The sequence below is a fragment of the Salvelinus alpinus genome, chromosome 10 (assembly GCF_045679555.1).
Source record: "Salvelinus alpinus chromosome 10, SLU_Salpinus.1, whole genome shotgun sequence".
NCBI classification, from domain to species: Eukaryota; Metazoa; Chordata; class Actinopteri; order Salmoniformes; family Salmonidae; genus Salvelinus; species Salvelinus alpinus.
In genome coordinates, this window is record NC_092095.1 from 64,536,581 (window position 1) to 64,552,462 (window position 15,882).

At 45.6% G+C, this 15,882-nt stretch overlaps 1 protein-coding gene across 2 annotated transcripts in view; it reads right to left on the minus strand.

Moving 5' to 3' along the window:
* The window catches only part of iqca1 (IQ motif containing with AAA domain 1), a 47,792-nt gene that overhangs the window by 25,258 nt on the left and 6,652 nt on the right, over positions 1-15,882 (minus strand). For both annotated transcript variants that reach the window (XM_071330437.1, XM_071330436.1), the window contains 4 exons: positions 14,297-14,505; positions 11,003-11,087; positions 10,752-10,907; positions 5,181-5,256 (listed from right to left, as the gene is read on the minus strand). In XM_071330437.1, coding sequence (XP_071186538.1) covers positions 5,181-5,256; positions 10,752-10,907; positions 11,003-11,087; positions 14,297-14,505 — 526 coding nt within the window. The remainder of the gene's footprint in view (positions 1-5,180; positions 5,257-10,751; positions 10,908-11,002; positions 11,088-14,296; positions 14,506-15,882) is intronic.

A 15,882-nucleotide genomic window follows, 5' to 3' on the forward strand; every position in this document is an offset into this window, starting at 1 on the left:
CCTCTCCTCCTCCACAAGGCCCCCTTTTTTAAAGTCCCCCGTTGCAAAACATCCCCCAGGCAATCTGATACATGTAATTACCTTTTCTCTTGTCTCGTGTGTGTTCCCAAAACTCAATCTGTCTGTTTGTTTCTATGCCTCTGAAGGTAGAAGGGTGTGAATAGAAAGCAGTGGTGCAAGTGGTCAGCATTTCAAGTCCACTATATTGCCATTAGGAGAGTTTAAGAGACTTAGGCTGGGTAGAGAATAAAGCCTCACTAGGTCTGAGGATAAGCCAACGGCAATTTAATCAGTTCACTTGACCAAGCTGGCTATTGGACAAGCTCACGTCAAGCATATCTAATATAATGATTCCTTGCGACACATACCGGCCACACACACACACACACACCTGTAAGAACAGGCTGCTCTGTCATTGGATACACTGTGTTGGCCATATATATATATACACGTATATACCACCTGGCCTGGTGAAAGACACAGATTAGAGCTGAAGTGTGATCAACAGCGTTTTCCTTTGCCAGGGCCACAGTCTGCTACACCCACAGTATGTGCTTCGGCTTCCAATATATATCTAGCCATTAGTATGCTGCTGCACACCTTTCTACCACAGAGCCCCCTTCTCTTCTGCCTGTTCACTCTGGGAAAAACAAGGTGTTTTGAGCTGAGCTGCAAACAGGAAGAGTGAGTCTACTAAGTAAAGAATGCTTCCTATTGCACGGTCCTCTGGCCAGGAAATTGAAATGATATCCATGGTTCACATCCAACCGCTGCTCCGTGACGCTGGCTCTGGCTTGCCTGGGCACACAGGAAGAGAGTTCCAGTTCCAATCACGCTCCCAGGGTTTATCCGTCCACGGTTCCCTTCCAGCCCCCAGCCCAGCTGGGATGTATGGGGGGAAGTAGAGGAGGTAGTGGGAAAAAAGTGATATAAACAAAAAAAAGTACCCAGCGAGAGGGACGGAAACAAAACAAAACAAAAATAACAGGATAAAGTAGCACACAATGAACTATCACCTCAATGAAACACTTAGCCGTGACTAGTGTGTGGACAAGATGACAAAGTCTCACACTACCGAGAAAGTCAAGCGTCTTTTGTTTTCCCAACAAACACAAACTCTCAGAGGAACGGACCTATAGACCTGAACCCTCATTGAATTCTGGGTAAATATTTGCTTCACCTTTTCCGCTTCATTACATCTAAATCAACCTAACGAGCCAGTCATTAAACCATTTTCCAATTACACACACCTGATAAAACAGAGCTGATGTGACAGGACCACCGTTTACAAAGCGCCCTGACGTTTATTATTATTATTTTTAATCAGGCCTTTGACAGGCTGGATGTTTTACATGGGTTTAAGAGCTATATTCTGCTCTTTATGAATGTTAATGACAAACTGTGTTTTAGGATCTTTAATGCTGAGGTTAAAGGGAGATGATGAAAGAGAGAAAGGAGGAGAAGAGAGGGGGGAGGAAGAGAAGAGAGGAGGGAGGAGGAGAAGAGAGGGAGAGGGGGATGAGGGAGGAGAGGGAGGAGAGAGAGTGGGAGGAGAGGGAGGAGGACCAGCTGCAGTGTTTTAGTCCCTGTCCTTTACTATGAGGCACTAAGAGGAGAGGTCACTCCTAATAAAAACCTCAAAATCAATCACTCCCCTCTCATGTTGGAGTCTAGACGCCGTCAACCTACAGCTAACTTAGACCGGGGCGAGTTTGGGCTAATAAGAGAGACTGGCCCCTGATATAGGCAAAGCCGCTCTATGGCCTTGTAGAAACCGCTGACCTCACTACACAGTACACAGTACACAGTACACAGTGCACACACACACACACACACACACACACACACACACACACACACACACACACACACACACACACACACACACACACACACACACACACACACACACACACAGTTATAAACGTTGTGAAGGTCAGGTGGTGAGGTGTAAAGAGCTGGGCCAGCATCTGGTCTTCATTACATCTCAAAGGTCTGTGTGTGTGTTGCTTCTAACAGGAATGTAACCTAAAGCCCTGTGTTGTACCAGTTGACATTCTGAGGTGAATCATAACGAGGAGAGAATTGAACACTTTTGACTGGGAATATAATGACTTCCTGCTAACTCTACAGTTGCTGACTGACTATTGGTTGTAGGTTCTGTTACCCTCTCCTTCACCCCCTCAATACTGAACTAAAGGAGACGCAGAGCAGAGACCTTCTACGGTCACTGACAGACTAGGGTTAGACACAAGTAAGATGTTAGTCTCTATCAGCGTGGTAATGATTTCTCCAGCTGGTTCTGTTGTTTGGAGTATGATTCTGATCAAAAGACCACTGAGCTTCTCCCAAAAAAGGTGGAGTTTGTTAAACCAGTGATGGCAAGACCAATGTTGTGGCTCCAATTGAATTCCCACATGGGTCACCTGCTCTAAATACGTGTGTTTACAACTGGACTATAGGTATCTTTGAATAAAGGCGTTATTGTGTTGTTATGACATATCTCATTAAGCTGGGAACTCTGAGAAGGCTGTATCTTTGTCCTCCATGGGGACGTCAACAGGATATCCCAGTGATTTGACTCTAATGCTCTCATTGTGTAGATTAGGAAGTAGCGCAGCAGCTTGAAAGGGCTGAATTTGACACTGTGGCACAGATATACACACAGCGACTATTCACTCACTTCCCTTCAGCCTCATTCACTTACCTTTCATCCAAGGATATCACAGGCCCATGGACGTTCAATGAGCCGAGATATTGACTGGTAGCTTTGTATCAGAGAGGGAGTCAATTCCATTTCAATTACTAAACTGCCTGGAATTCAGATTGGAACTATTGAGTTCATAGACGTTTAAATGAAACTACTGTGCTATCCATAATACTCCCCACAGCTTTGGGGGATAAGCCTGCGTAATATAATAATCACGCCATTTCTCCTCTGAATAATGTTTGTTGTTTTGGCACCAACCCTGTAGACCTTCGAGGCACGCCCGGAGAGCAGTGGTGACTGATCCCGCATATTTCCCTCTGTGATTTGTGGGTGTTTGTGCAGCAGTGGAACCGCCTGCGAGAAGCCAAATAACACATGCTGCCCTCAGAGAAGCATTCCACCATTCCACCTCGAACCCTTCCACCTCAGGTGACTGGGTCAGATCAGTTAAATGAAGGGAGGGAGAGGGGGAGAGAAAGGAGTGATGAGAGCCAGGATGTATGTGGTCGGAGGATGCAGACTCCTCCAGAGAGAGAGATTCCTCCCTACTCGGGACCAAGAAGCTTCATCTGGTTGTTGAAACGTTGTTGAAAGGGTTTGAGTCTTTAAGGAGTAAAATATTGAAGCCAGACGAGCTCAAAGGGAGAGTTACTCCTGGATGTCTGACCTGTATCTGGCAGCAACAGGAGGGAAGCAGCAGCTTTTGGAGATAGGTGGAGTTACTCCTGGATGTTTGACCTGTATCTGGCAGCAACAGGAGGGAAGCAGCAGCTTTTGGAGATAGGTGGAGTTACTCCTGGATGTTTGACCTGTATCTGGCAGCAACAGGAGGGAAGCAGCAGCTTTTGGAGATAGGTGGAGTTACTCCTGGATGTTTGACCTGTATCTGGCAGCAACAGGAGGGAAGCAGCAGCTTTTGGAGATAGGTGGAGTTACTCCTGGATGTTTGACCTGTATCTGGCAGCAACAGGAGGGAAGCAGGAGCTTTTGGAGATAGGTGGAGTTACTCCTGGATGTCTGACCTGTATCTGGCAGCAACAGGAGGGAAGCAGCAGCTTTTGGAGATAGGTGGAGTTACTCCTGGATGTTTGACCTGTATCTGGCAGCAACAGGAGGGAAGCAGCAGCTTTTGGAGATAGGTGGAGTTACTCCTGGATGTCTGGCCTGTATCTGGCAGCAACAGGAGGGAAGCAGTAGCTTCTGTCATTTCTCTGCATTGTTCCTCCATTAGGGGAGACAGCTGGAGTCAGTCAACACAGACTTCAGTACTCAACATTCTGTTGAAATCTCCCTTGGTCGCCTATCAAAATGTGGAAAGAGTCAAACTGACTTAACCAGAAGAGGGGATAGCTGTCAAAGGGCTAATGACTAAACCTGCGAAAAGCTAAAACACCAAAACAAAGTCAGTCATCCATCTCCATTGGATTTGGAGGAAGCAGGGTGGTTGACTTGAAACAACAATCTGGAGGCTCCAGGTCCAACTGCTCCTCACTGAGTCATTGTGTAAATGACAGACATGGGGGTTGGACACACGCTCCTCCACGGGTCACTGAGAGACAGGAGCCTGGGCGGCATGCATCACTTCCTCGTTAAGGGCCCAGGGCACCATGGGAGACAGGAAGTCTGTCAGGTGATCAGATTGATTTGTGGTCCCACACTGATTCAAAAAACACCAACAACAGGCCCATGGTAAAGATTCAGAAACCACTAGCCTCTCAAGCTGTAACTTCTGTCACTATACACCGCTGTCTTCAGTGAGACATCATGAACCATCACAGAGAGAAACACTGTGGAAGGTAGACTTCAGATCTGTGCCTATCAGCTCGACCCGTTAGCAATGCTGTGTAAATAGTTCATCACTGCCTCTTATCACCACATTACTATGGTCCTCATACCTACTCTCTAACTCACCTTTATACATTACTATGGTCCTCATACCTACTCTCTAACTCACCTTTATACATTACTATGGTCCTCATACCTACTCTCTAACTCACCTTTATACATTACTATGGTCCTCATACCTACTCTCTAACTCACCTTTATACATTACTATGGTCCTCATACCTACTCTCTAACTCACCTTTATACATTACTATGGTCCTCATACCTACTCTCTAACTCACCTTTATACATTACTATGGTCCTCATACCTACTCTCTAACTCCCCGTTATACATTACTATGGTCCTCATACCTACTCTCTAACTCACCTTTATACATTACTATGGTCCTCATACCTACTCTCTAACTCACCTTTATACATTACTATAGTTCTCATACCTACTCTCTAACTCACCTTTATACATTACTATGGTCCTCATACCTACTCTCTAACTCACCTTTATACATTACTATGGTCCTCATACCTACTCTCTAACTCACCTTTATACATTACTATGGTCCTCATACCTACTCTCTAACTCACCTTTATACATTACTATGGTCCTCATACCTACTCTCTAACTCACCTTTGTACATTTTGTTTCCCTCCACAACAGTTGGGAGGAAGTTGCTCGGGGGCATTTTCCAGCCCTTCTCCTCCTCCTTCAAGAGACAAGAAATTAATCAATCAATTACATTACGTGTATTACAGCTGGACACAGTTTTAAAGCTTTATAAGTAGTTTCATTCCGTATTATTTTCTCAAAGTCCTATGTATAGTCTATGCATTTTAGGATAGATGCAATCTAAGCAAGGCAGAAAGGAAATAGCACCTTGTAGTTTAAGGTAACGCCAGGGGTCTCAGGTCTTATGGCTAATTTAGTGGAGAGGTTTTCAGAGACTCCACATGACTTGGATAGAGTTCAAAGCTGCTCTACAGATGACCTGCCCTTCGCTGTGCTGTTACACCAGGTCAGATCCAGAACTATCTGTGCTGTTACACCAGGTCAGATCCATAACTATCTATGCTGTAATACCAGGTCAGATCCAGAACTATCTATGCTGTAATACCAGGTCAGATCCATAACTATCCATGCTGTAATACCAGGTCAGATCCAGAACTATCCATGCTGTAATACCAGGTAAGATGCAGAACTATCTATGCTGTAATACCAGGTCAGATCCATAACTATCCATGCTGTAATACCAGGTCAGATCCAGAACTATCTATGCTGTAATACCAGGTCAGATCCAGAACTATCCATGCTGTAATACCAGGTCAGATCCAGAACTATCTATGCTGTAATACCAGGTCAGATCCAGAACTATCTATGCTGTAATACCAGGTCAGATCCAGAACTATCCATGCTGTTACACCAGGTCAGATCCAGAACTATCCATGCTGTTACACCAGGTCAGATCCAGAACTATCTATGCTGTAATACCAGGTCAGATCCAGAACTATCCATGCTGTTACACCAGGTCAGATCCAGAACTATCCATGCTGTAATACCAGGTCAGATCCAGAACTATCCATGCTGTTACACCAGGTCAGATCCAGAACTATCCATGCTGTTACACCAGGTCAGATCCAGAACTATCTATGCTGTAATACCAGGTCAGATCCATAACTATCCATGCTGTTACACCAGGTCAGATCCAGAACTATCCATGCTGTAATACCAGGTCAGATCCAGAACTATCCATGCTGTAATACCAGGTCAGATCCAGAACTATCCATGCTGTGACAACAGATCAGATCCAGAACTATCCATGCTGTTACACCAGGTCAGATCCAGAACTATCCATGCTGTGACACCAGATCAGATCCAGAACTATCCATGCTGTAATACCAGGTCAGATCCAGAACTATCCATGCTGTGACACCAGATCAGATCCAGAACTATCCATGCTGTTACACCAGGTCAGATCCAGAACTATCCATGCTAACTTTGATGATGTGGATAAACAGTAGCAGACAGAGAGATGCTGGGTGGATGACTTATAGAACTACATCAACATCCAGTCCCTTTACACATGCACGCATACGGAAACACACGCGCTCATGCACGCACACACACAGGAGAGTTCTAGACAGGTAGGGAGTGGACTGGGGGGGGCTGTTCTCAAAGGGAATCAGTTATTCAGACATGGCATGTTTTATGTTCCCTCTCATTCTTTAATACATTTCTCCATTAGCATTTAATGGCTCCCAAAAGAGGGAGAAATCCATTTGAAAATATTGGAGGAATCTTAAGTGCTTCATAATACGCTCCAATGTTGGATGACGACACTCATGGTGCGAGGCAGGAAGCGTCCTTATGGATCGACCAGGACCAGGACCAGGACCAGGACCAGGACAGGCATGATCCGAATGTCAGATGTTGCGTTTCAGGACTGTGAAAACGTACTAGGGTTTTAATAGAGACGGATCAGGTAGTGAGGAACTGATGTCGATCATCGTGCTTAAGAGTGGGGGGGTTGTGTTGGTAAACCAGTGTTTATCTATAGACAACACTTCATTGTTTCTCTTTGTAGGGCTGTTCAGGATTGTTCAGGACAAGGTTAAGGAAGTCCCATAGAAGTCCAATAACAAATCAGGGCACAACCATAGGGTTTAAAATATAACCGTTCACACCACCATGAGTCAATGTGTAACTTAACCTCCGTTACAGACGTAATACTGCCCGTCACAGAAAGCAGTATAGAGATGAAGTGTCTATTTGATGAGTTCGACCATCCCATACCAAGCACATCTGGAATGCTCCTCCAGGAACGAAGCCTGTAAAGTGTGTCCCCTTCTAGCCACGCTATTTCTCTGGTTCATGAGCTGTGGTCAGGTGGATGTGACATGTTCCTCCACAGCAAATTAAAGGGGCATTTCTTTGGTTTTTACGTGAACAATGCTTCCATTCTAGTCTGTGGGATCAGAGCCAGACAATATGAGTGAGGACTTGTAATCCTCTTCTGTTGCACGGTAACCACCAGTCATGACATCATCCTGATTCTAGAACATTGTAAGGTCCCCAGTGTACAGGATTAGCCATACTGTAAAACGAGAAGTATCATGCCCTTTTTAACTCTATCTGTCTCTGGTAAAGGCGTGAGTGACAGACTGAGACACATTGGTTTTAATCTCTGAGACGGTCAGTCTGCTTTTAGACTCTCTGCCAGACTGCAGAGTGCTAGTTTAATCACACACCTCCCTCAGAAGCACACTGTGCCATTCTGTCTGAGAGGCTAAAGTGACTCCCAACTACAAAGGAGAGCAGCTCTGCCAAGGCTCAGCTCTGTTCTCCTGAACATCTCTTATCAGTTCTTATGGCTTTAATCCTACATTATCACCCTCAACCATTATCACAGCTATTCTAAGAGCCCTATTCAAGCAAACTCTGTAACCGGATGTCCAGGACTGTACGGTAAACCTGGTTAAATAGACTTTGATTGAAAACAAGTGACCTCCTTATCCAATAGCTGTTGCTATTCTGTTCAGGAACACATATTAGCTACTTCAATAAGAGATTTATAGTCATAGAGAAGTCATTCAACAAAATAGTCATGAATAATCTTAGTGCTCTATTCAATCCGTATCCAGGAAATACAGTGTTACAGAGTCATTTAAATTTAAAGCCAATGTTCCAGCATGAGCTGAGCCTTCATTCACAATAAACGCTGCACATGTCAGCTCAATCGGAATTTACCTTTACATTTATATTGCGTAATCTGTAACGCTTCAGCGATACAGAATGAATATAGCCCTTAGTTTCATTGGCTTGATGTGGGACAACGAGAGACATATTGTTGTTCCACGGGGTATGTTCATGCCAGGGGGATGTGGACTGGGACTGAATCCTTGGCTTGAACAAACCATTTTGAGGAACACTTGACTGAAATCAGAAACATTTCCTCACAGAGTCTTCACAGTCTTCAGCAGTAAACATCTCTATCGTTCCAGCACACCCTCAGTCATCTGAGAAGACCATGGGACAAAGCTCTACCGCTTAGCCTCTGATTTAGTAGCGGAGGTGTATTTGATGGTCTTAATTGTGCACGTCCAGAGGGATTGGGCCTTCATGAGGAAAACAGGTGGAGAGAGGCTGCAATAAAGCGCTTACTTCAATTCGCTTAAGAGGAAAAGCACTCTGTCACTTACACTTTCGGTCTACTGGTTTGACTTTGAGACTCTGTGGGCTTCTGAAGGTTTTGGATGTTTCACTTTGTTTTAAGAATGGCATTAAGGTCAGACTCAGATCAGTTATGATTCACTTTGTTTTAAGAATGGAATTAAGGTCAGACTCAGATCAGTTATGTTTCAGGGGAAGAGAATAAACTGAGCTCTTCTTATCAAAAGCCTGGATAAAGCAATTCTGAAGCTACTATTGGCCATCAAGCCTTGTCTGTTTAATAGCATGAGCCACTATTGGCCAAGCCTTGTCTGTTTAATAACATGAGCCACTATTGGCCACCAAGCCTTGTCTGTTTAATAACATGAGCCACTATTGGCCACCAAGCCTTGTCTGTTTAATAACATGAGCCACTATTGGCCACCAAGCCTTGTCTGTTTAATAACATGAGCCACTATTGGCCACCAAGCCTTGTCTGTTTAATAACATGAGCCACTATTGGCCACCAAGCCTTGTCTGTTTAATAACATGAGCCACTATTGGCCACCAAGCCTTGTCTGTTTAATAACATGAGCCACTATTGGCCACCAAGCCTTGTCTGTTTAATAACATGAGCCACTATTGGCCACCAAGCCGTGTCTGTTTAATAACATGAGCCACTATTGGCCACCAAGCCTTGTCTGTTTAATAACATGAGCCACTATTGGCCACCAAGCCTTGTCTGTTTAATAACATGAGCCACTATTGGCCACCAAGCCTTGTCTGTTTAATAACATGAGCCACTATTGGCCACCAAGCCATGTCTGTTTAATAACATGAGCCACTATTGGCCACCAAGCCTTGTCTGTTTAATAACATGAGCCACTATTGGCCACCAAGCCTTGTCTGTTTAATAACATGAGCCACTATTGGCCACCAAGCCTTGTCTGTTTAATAACATGAGCCACTATTGGCCACCAAGCCTTGTCTGTTTAATAACATGAGCCACTATTGGCCACCAAGCCTTGTCTGTTTAATAACATGAGCCACTATTGGCCACCAAGCCGTGTCTGTTTAATAACATGAGCCACTATTGGCCACCAAGCCTTGTCTGTTTAATAACATGAGCCACTATTGGCCACCAAGCCTTGTCTGTTTAATAACATGAGCCACTATTGGCCACCAAGCCTTGTCTGTTTAATAACATGAGCCACTATTGGCCACCAAGCCATGTCTGTTTAATAACATGAGCCACTATTGGCCAAGCCTTGTCTGTTTAATAACATGAGCCACTATTGGCCACCAAGCCGTGTCTGTTTAATAACATGAGCCACTATTGGCCAAGCCTTGTCTGTTTAATAACATGAGCCACTATTGGCCACCAAGCCTTGTCTGTTTAATAACATGAGCCACTATTGGCCACCAAGCCTTGTCTGTTTAATAACATGAGCCACTATTGGCCACCAAGCCTTGTCTGTTTAATAACATGAGCCACTATTGGCCACCAAGCCTTGTCTGTTTAATAACATGAGCCACTTTTGGCCACCAAGCCTTGTCTGTTTAATAACATGAGCCACTATTGGCCACCAAGCCTTGTCTGTTTAATAACATGAGCCACTTTTGGCCACCAAGCCTTGTCTGTTTAATAACATGAGCCACTATTGGCCACCAAGCCGTGTCTGTTTAATAACATGAGCCACTATTGGCCACCAAGCCTTGTCTGTTTAATAACATGAGCCACTATTGGCCACCAAGCCGTGTCTGTTTAATAACATGAGCCACTATTGGCCACCAAGCCGTGTCTGTTTAATAACATGAGCCACTATTGGCCACCAAGCCTTGTCTGTTTAATAACATGAGCCACTTTTGGCCACCAAGCCTTGTCTGTTTAATAACATGAGCCACTATTGGCCACCAAGCCGTGTCTGTTTAATAACATGAGCCACTATTGGCCACCAAGCTGTGTCTGTTTAATAACATGAGACACTATTGGCCACCAAGCCTTGTCTGTTTAATAACATGAGCCACTATTGGCCAAGCCTTGTCTGAGCCCACCTCTCCTTCTTCTTTTCCTCCTTTCTTCTGTTTGCTTTTCCGCTTCTTGTCTTTCTTCTGATCCTTGCGGTCCTTCCCACCCTTCTTATCTTTATTTATGTTGTCTTTCCTCCTCTTCTCCTTCTCTTCCTCTTTCACTGCTAATTCTGCAGCGACCTATCAGGAACAAAGATGAGATGAGCATAGAAAAAGAAAGGGAGTGTTTGTTAACTGTCTGTGGGTTAGATGAGGACCATGGGTCATTAGTCTACCTGGTCAGGTGTCTTCTGTGCAAATATGGCTGTTGATCCCCCATCCTCAGCATTGGGGAAGTCAGGGAACTTTCCAGTGGCATCTCTACAATAAATAGCATGTTTTAAAGGCACAATCAGGGACACTTCCTGTTCTTAAATGATCATTTTCATTACAGATATATCATTCTTGATGAATTGTACTATGTCAGAGTTAGATGGCAGACCTCCAACAAGGTCACCAGAGGGCAGACCCTCCTAATGGTTTACTAAATGCCTCAGATACTTCCACTAATTAGGGGTGGTTCGTGTCATGGAGCAGTTATCTCAACGTGGAGAGAAAATAATCACCCGACCAGGAATTGCTCTTCGGAATGCCAAACTATGTATCCTCACTTCCCTTCCAGCTCTCATTATCCTAAACCTTAGAGCAACCCTGTGAACCAACGTTTAGCTTCCAACTTCCTTCAAATCTGGTCCTCTCCTCTTGGCCTCGAAACTTTTGTATTCTCATCAGAAAGGTTGAGGAAGCTGTACCGACAGGGTTTAGATTCTCCTCAGACAGGTTGAGGAAGCTGTACCGACAGGGTTTAGATTCTCACCAGACAGGTTGAGGAAGCTGTACCGACAGGGTTTAGATTCTCATACAGACAGGTTGAGGAAGCTGTACCGACAGGGTTTAGATTCTCATCAGACAGGTTGAGGAAGCTGTACCGACAGGGTTTAGATTCTCATCAGACAGGTTGAGGAAGCTGTACCGACAGGGTTTAGATTCTCATCAGACAGGTTGAGGAAGCTGTACCGACAGGGTTTAGATTCTCATCAGACAGGTTGAGGAAGCTGTACCGACAGGGTTTAGATTCTCATCAGACAGGTTGAGGAAGCTGTACCGACAGGGTTTAGATTCTCATCAGACAGGTTGAGGAAGCTGTACCGACAGGGTTTAGATTCTCATCAGACAGGTTGAGGAAGCTGTACCGACAGGGTTTAGATTCTCCTCAGACAGGTTGAGGAAGCTGTACCAACAGGGTTTAGATTCTCCTCAGACAGGTTGAGGAAGCTGTACCAACAGGGTTTAGATTCTCATCAGACAGGTTGAGGAAGCTGTACCGACAGGGTTTAGATTCTCATCAGGCAGGTTGAGGAAGCTGTACCGACAGGGTTTAGATTCTCATCAGACAGGTTGAGGAAGCTGTACCGACAGGGTTTAGATTCTCATCAGACAGGTTGAGGAAGCTGTACCGACAGGGTTTAGATTCTCATCAGACAGGTTGAGGAAGCTGTACCGACAGGGTTTAGATTCTCATCAGGCAGGTTGAGGAAGCTGTACCAACAGGGTTTAGATTCTCATCAGACAGGTTGAGGAAGCTGTACCGACAGGGTTTAGATTCTCATCAGACAGGTTGAGGAAGCTGTACCGACAGGGTTTAGATTCTCATCAGACAGGTTGAGGAAGCTGTACCTACAGGGTTTGTATTCTCATCAGACAGGTTGAGGAAGCTGTACCGACAGGGTTTAGATTCTCATCAGACAGGTTGAGGAAGCTGTACCGACAGGGTTTAGATTCTCATCAGACAGGTTGAGGAAGCTGTACCGACAGGGTTTAGATTCTCATCAGACAGGTTGAGGAAGCTCTACCGACAGGGTTTAGATTCTCATCAGACAGGTTGAGGAAGCTGTACCGACAGGGTTTAGATTCTCCTCAGACAGGTTGAGGAAGCTGTACCGACAGGGTTTAGATTCTCATCAGGCAGGTTGAGGAAGCTGTACCGACAGGGTTTAGATTCTCATCAGACAGGTTGAGGAAGCTGTACCGACAGGGTTTAGATTCTCATCAGACAGGTTGAGGAAGCTGTACCGACAGGGTTTAGATTCTCATCAGACAGGTTGAGGAAGCTGTACCGACAGGGTTTAGATTCTCATCAGACAGGTTGAGGAAGCTGTACCGACAGGGTTTAGATTCTCATCAGGCAGGTTGAGGAAGCTGTACCGACAGGGTTTAGATTCTCATCAGACAGGTTGAGGAAGCTGTACCGACAGGGTTTAGATTCTCCTCAGACAGGTTCAGGAAGCTGTACCGACAGGGTTTAGATTCTCATCAGACAGGTTGAGGAAGCTGTACCGACAGGGTTTAGATTCTCATCAGGCAGGTTGAGGAAGCTGTACCAACAGGGTTTAGATTCTCATCAGACAGGTTGAGGAAGCTGTACCGACAGGGTTTAGATTCTCATCAGACAGGTTGAGGAAGCTGTACCAACAGGGTTTAGATTCTCCTCAGACAGGTTGAGGAAGCTGTACCGACAGGGTTTAGAGTTTAGACTACCCTGGAGGGTGTGACCACCTCATCCATCCGTCACGGTGCTTATAATGTTGTCAGCAGCTCAGCCGAGGTCACAGCAGAGGGCAGGGCCGTGGAGGCCAGGCTGGAGCCTGAAACACTGGTGTTGCGTCCCAAATGGGCCCATAGGTCTCTGGTCAAAAGTAGTACACTATTTAGGGAATAGGGTGCCTTTTGGGATGCACACTGGGGCTGAATGTGGAGGCCAGGGCCATTGTGGGTCATTGCTTCGTACCCATGGGAGCTGTTCTCTCTCTGTTCACTCCCCAGGGCTCTCCAGGGCCCCCAGCCTGGATGACTTATGTCCATTGTTCCTGATCTACTGGGTAGGCAGGCAGCACCCACCGCTGGCCAACCATAAATCACCCTGGAATGCACTAATAGGCAGCTAGCATGGAGGGGAAGACACACACATGGAGGGAAGACACACATAGAGGGGAAGACACACATAGAAGGGAAGACACACATAGAGGGGAAGACACACCTAGAGGGGAAGACACACCTAGAGGGGAAGACACACCTAGAGGGGAAGACACACCTAGAGGGGAAGACACACCTAGAGGGGAAGACACACCTAGAGGGGAAGACACACCTAGAGGGGAAGACACACATAGAGGGGAAGACACACATAGAGGGGAAGACACACATAGAGGGAAGACACACATAGCCACTGACTGTGACTCCTTTCCTCCAGCCATATCCTGTACCTAACAGACATTAGGCCTCACACTAACACTGTTTTTGCTCTTGTCCTCCCCCCTTTTCCATTCCAACCTCCTCTTCATGACACGAACAGGGATAGATACATACTGGTGGTGAAGGGTTTTGCAGGAGCCAGGAAGAGTCTATGGGTGTGATAACCTCAGAGACATGGCAGTGAAAGAGGGAGGAGTTAGGTTGGGAGAGAGAGAAGATAACACAAAAAAGATACAGCTACTGTGAAAGAAGACAGACTTCCCGTTGCCTGCCTGTCTCACCGGCACTCGATAAACCACTGTCTGATCTGCTCTTGCAGGGTTTCCCGTAGGTCAGGGCCGTCCACGGCACGCACAGACTCCTTGATGCTGACCAGGGCCCTCTGGTACTCAGCCTCATTCTCCTCCTGGACCAGCCTGCGAGTCGTCTCCACCTGCTGGGCCTTCAGCTGGGCCACGCTGGGCCTCTGCTGCTGCTGCTCTGGAGGGACCTGAGGACCAGACACAGCTATAGAGATTAGTGGGGTGAGACAGGGATGCAGCTTAAGCCCCACCCTCTTCAACATATATATCAACGAATTGGCGAGGGCACTAGAACAGTCTGCAGCACCCGGCCTCACCCTACTAGAATCTGAAGTCAAATGTCTACTCTTTGCTGATGAATTGGTGCTTCTGTCACCAACCAAGGAGGAGGGCCTACAGCAGCACCTAGATCTTCTGCACAGATTCTGCCAGACCTGGGCCCTGACAGTAAATCTCAGTAAGACCAAAATAATGGTGTTCCAAAACAGGTCCAGTCGCCAGGACCACAAATACAAATTCCATCTAGACACCGTTGCCCTAGAGCACACAAAAACCTATACATACCTCAGCCTAAACATCAGCACCACAAGTAACTTCCACAAAGCTGTGAACGATCTGAGAGACAAGGCAAGAAGGGCCTTCTATGCCATCAAAAGGAACATACAATTCGACATACCAATTAGGATCTGGCTAAAAATACTTGAATCAGTTATAGAACCCATTGCCCTTTATGGTTGTGAAGTCTGGGGTCCGCTCACCAACCAGGAATTCACAAAATGGGACTAACACCAAATTGAGACTGCATGCAGAATTCTGCAAAACTATCCTCAGTGTACAACGTAAAACACCAAATAATGCATGCAGAGCAGAATTAGGCCGATACCCGCTAATTATCAAAATCCAGAAAAGAGCCGTTCAATTCTACAACCACCTAAAAGGAAGTGATTCCCAAACCTTCCATAACAAAGCCATCACCTACAGAGAGATGAACCTGGAGAAGAGTCCCCTAAGCAAGCTGGTCCTGGGGCTCTGTTCACAAACACAAACACATCCCACAGAGCCCCAGGGCAGCAACACAATTAGACCCAACCATATCATGAGAAAACAAAAATATAATTACTTGACACATTGGAAAGAATTAACAGTGGCAGAATACCTGACCACTGTGACTGACCCAAAATTAAGGAAAGCTTTGACTAAGTACAGACTCAGTGAGCATAGCCTTGCTATTGAGAAAGGTCGCCATAGCCTGTCTTCTCTTGAGAGCCAGGTCTGCCTATGTGCACACTGCTCACAAAATGAGGTGGAAACTGAGCTGCACTTCCTAACCCAATGTATGACCATATTAGAGACACATATTTCCCTCAGATTACACAGAACCTCGAAGAATTTGAATCCAAATCCAATCCAATCACAGCAGCAAGATTTGTGACCTGTTGCCACAAGAAAAGGGCAACCAGTGAAGAACAAACACCATTTATTTCCCTTTTGTACTTTAACTATTTGCACATCGTTACAACAATGTATATAGACATAATATCACATTTGAAATGTTTTTATTCTTT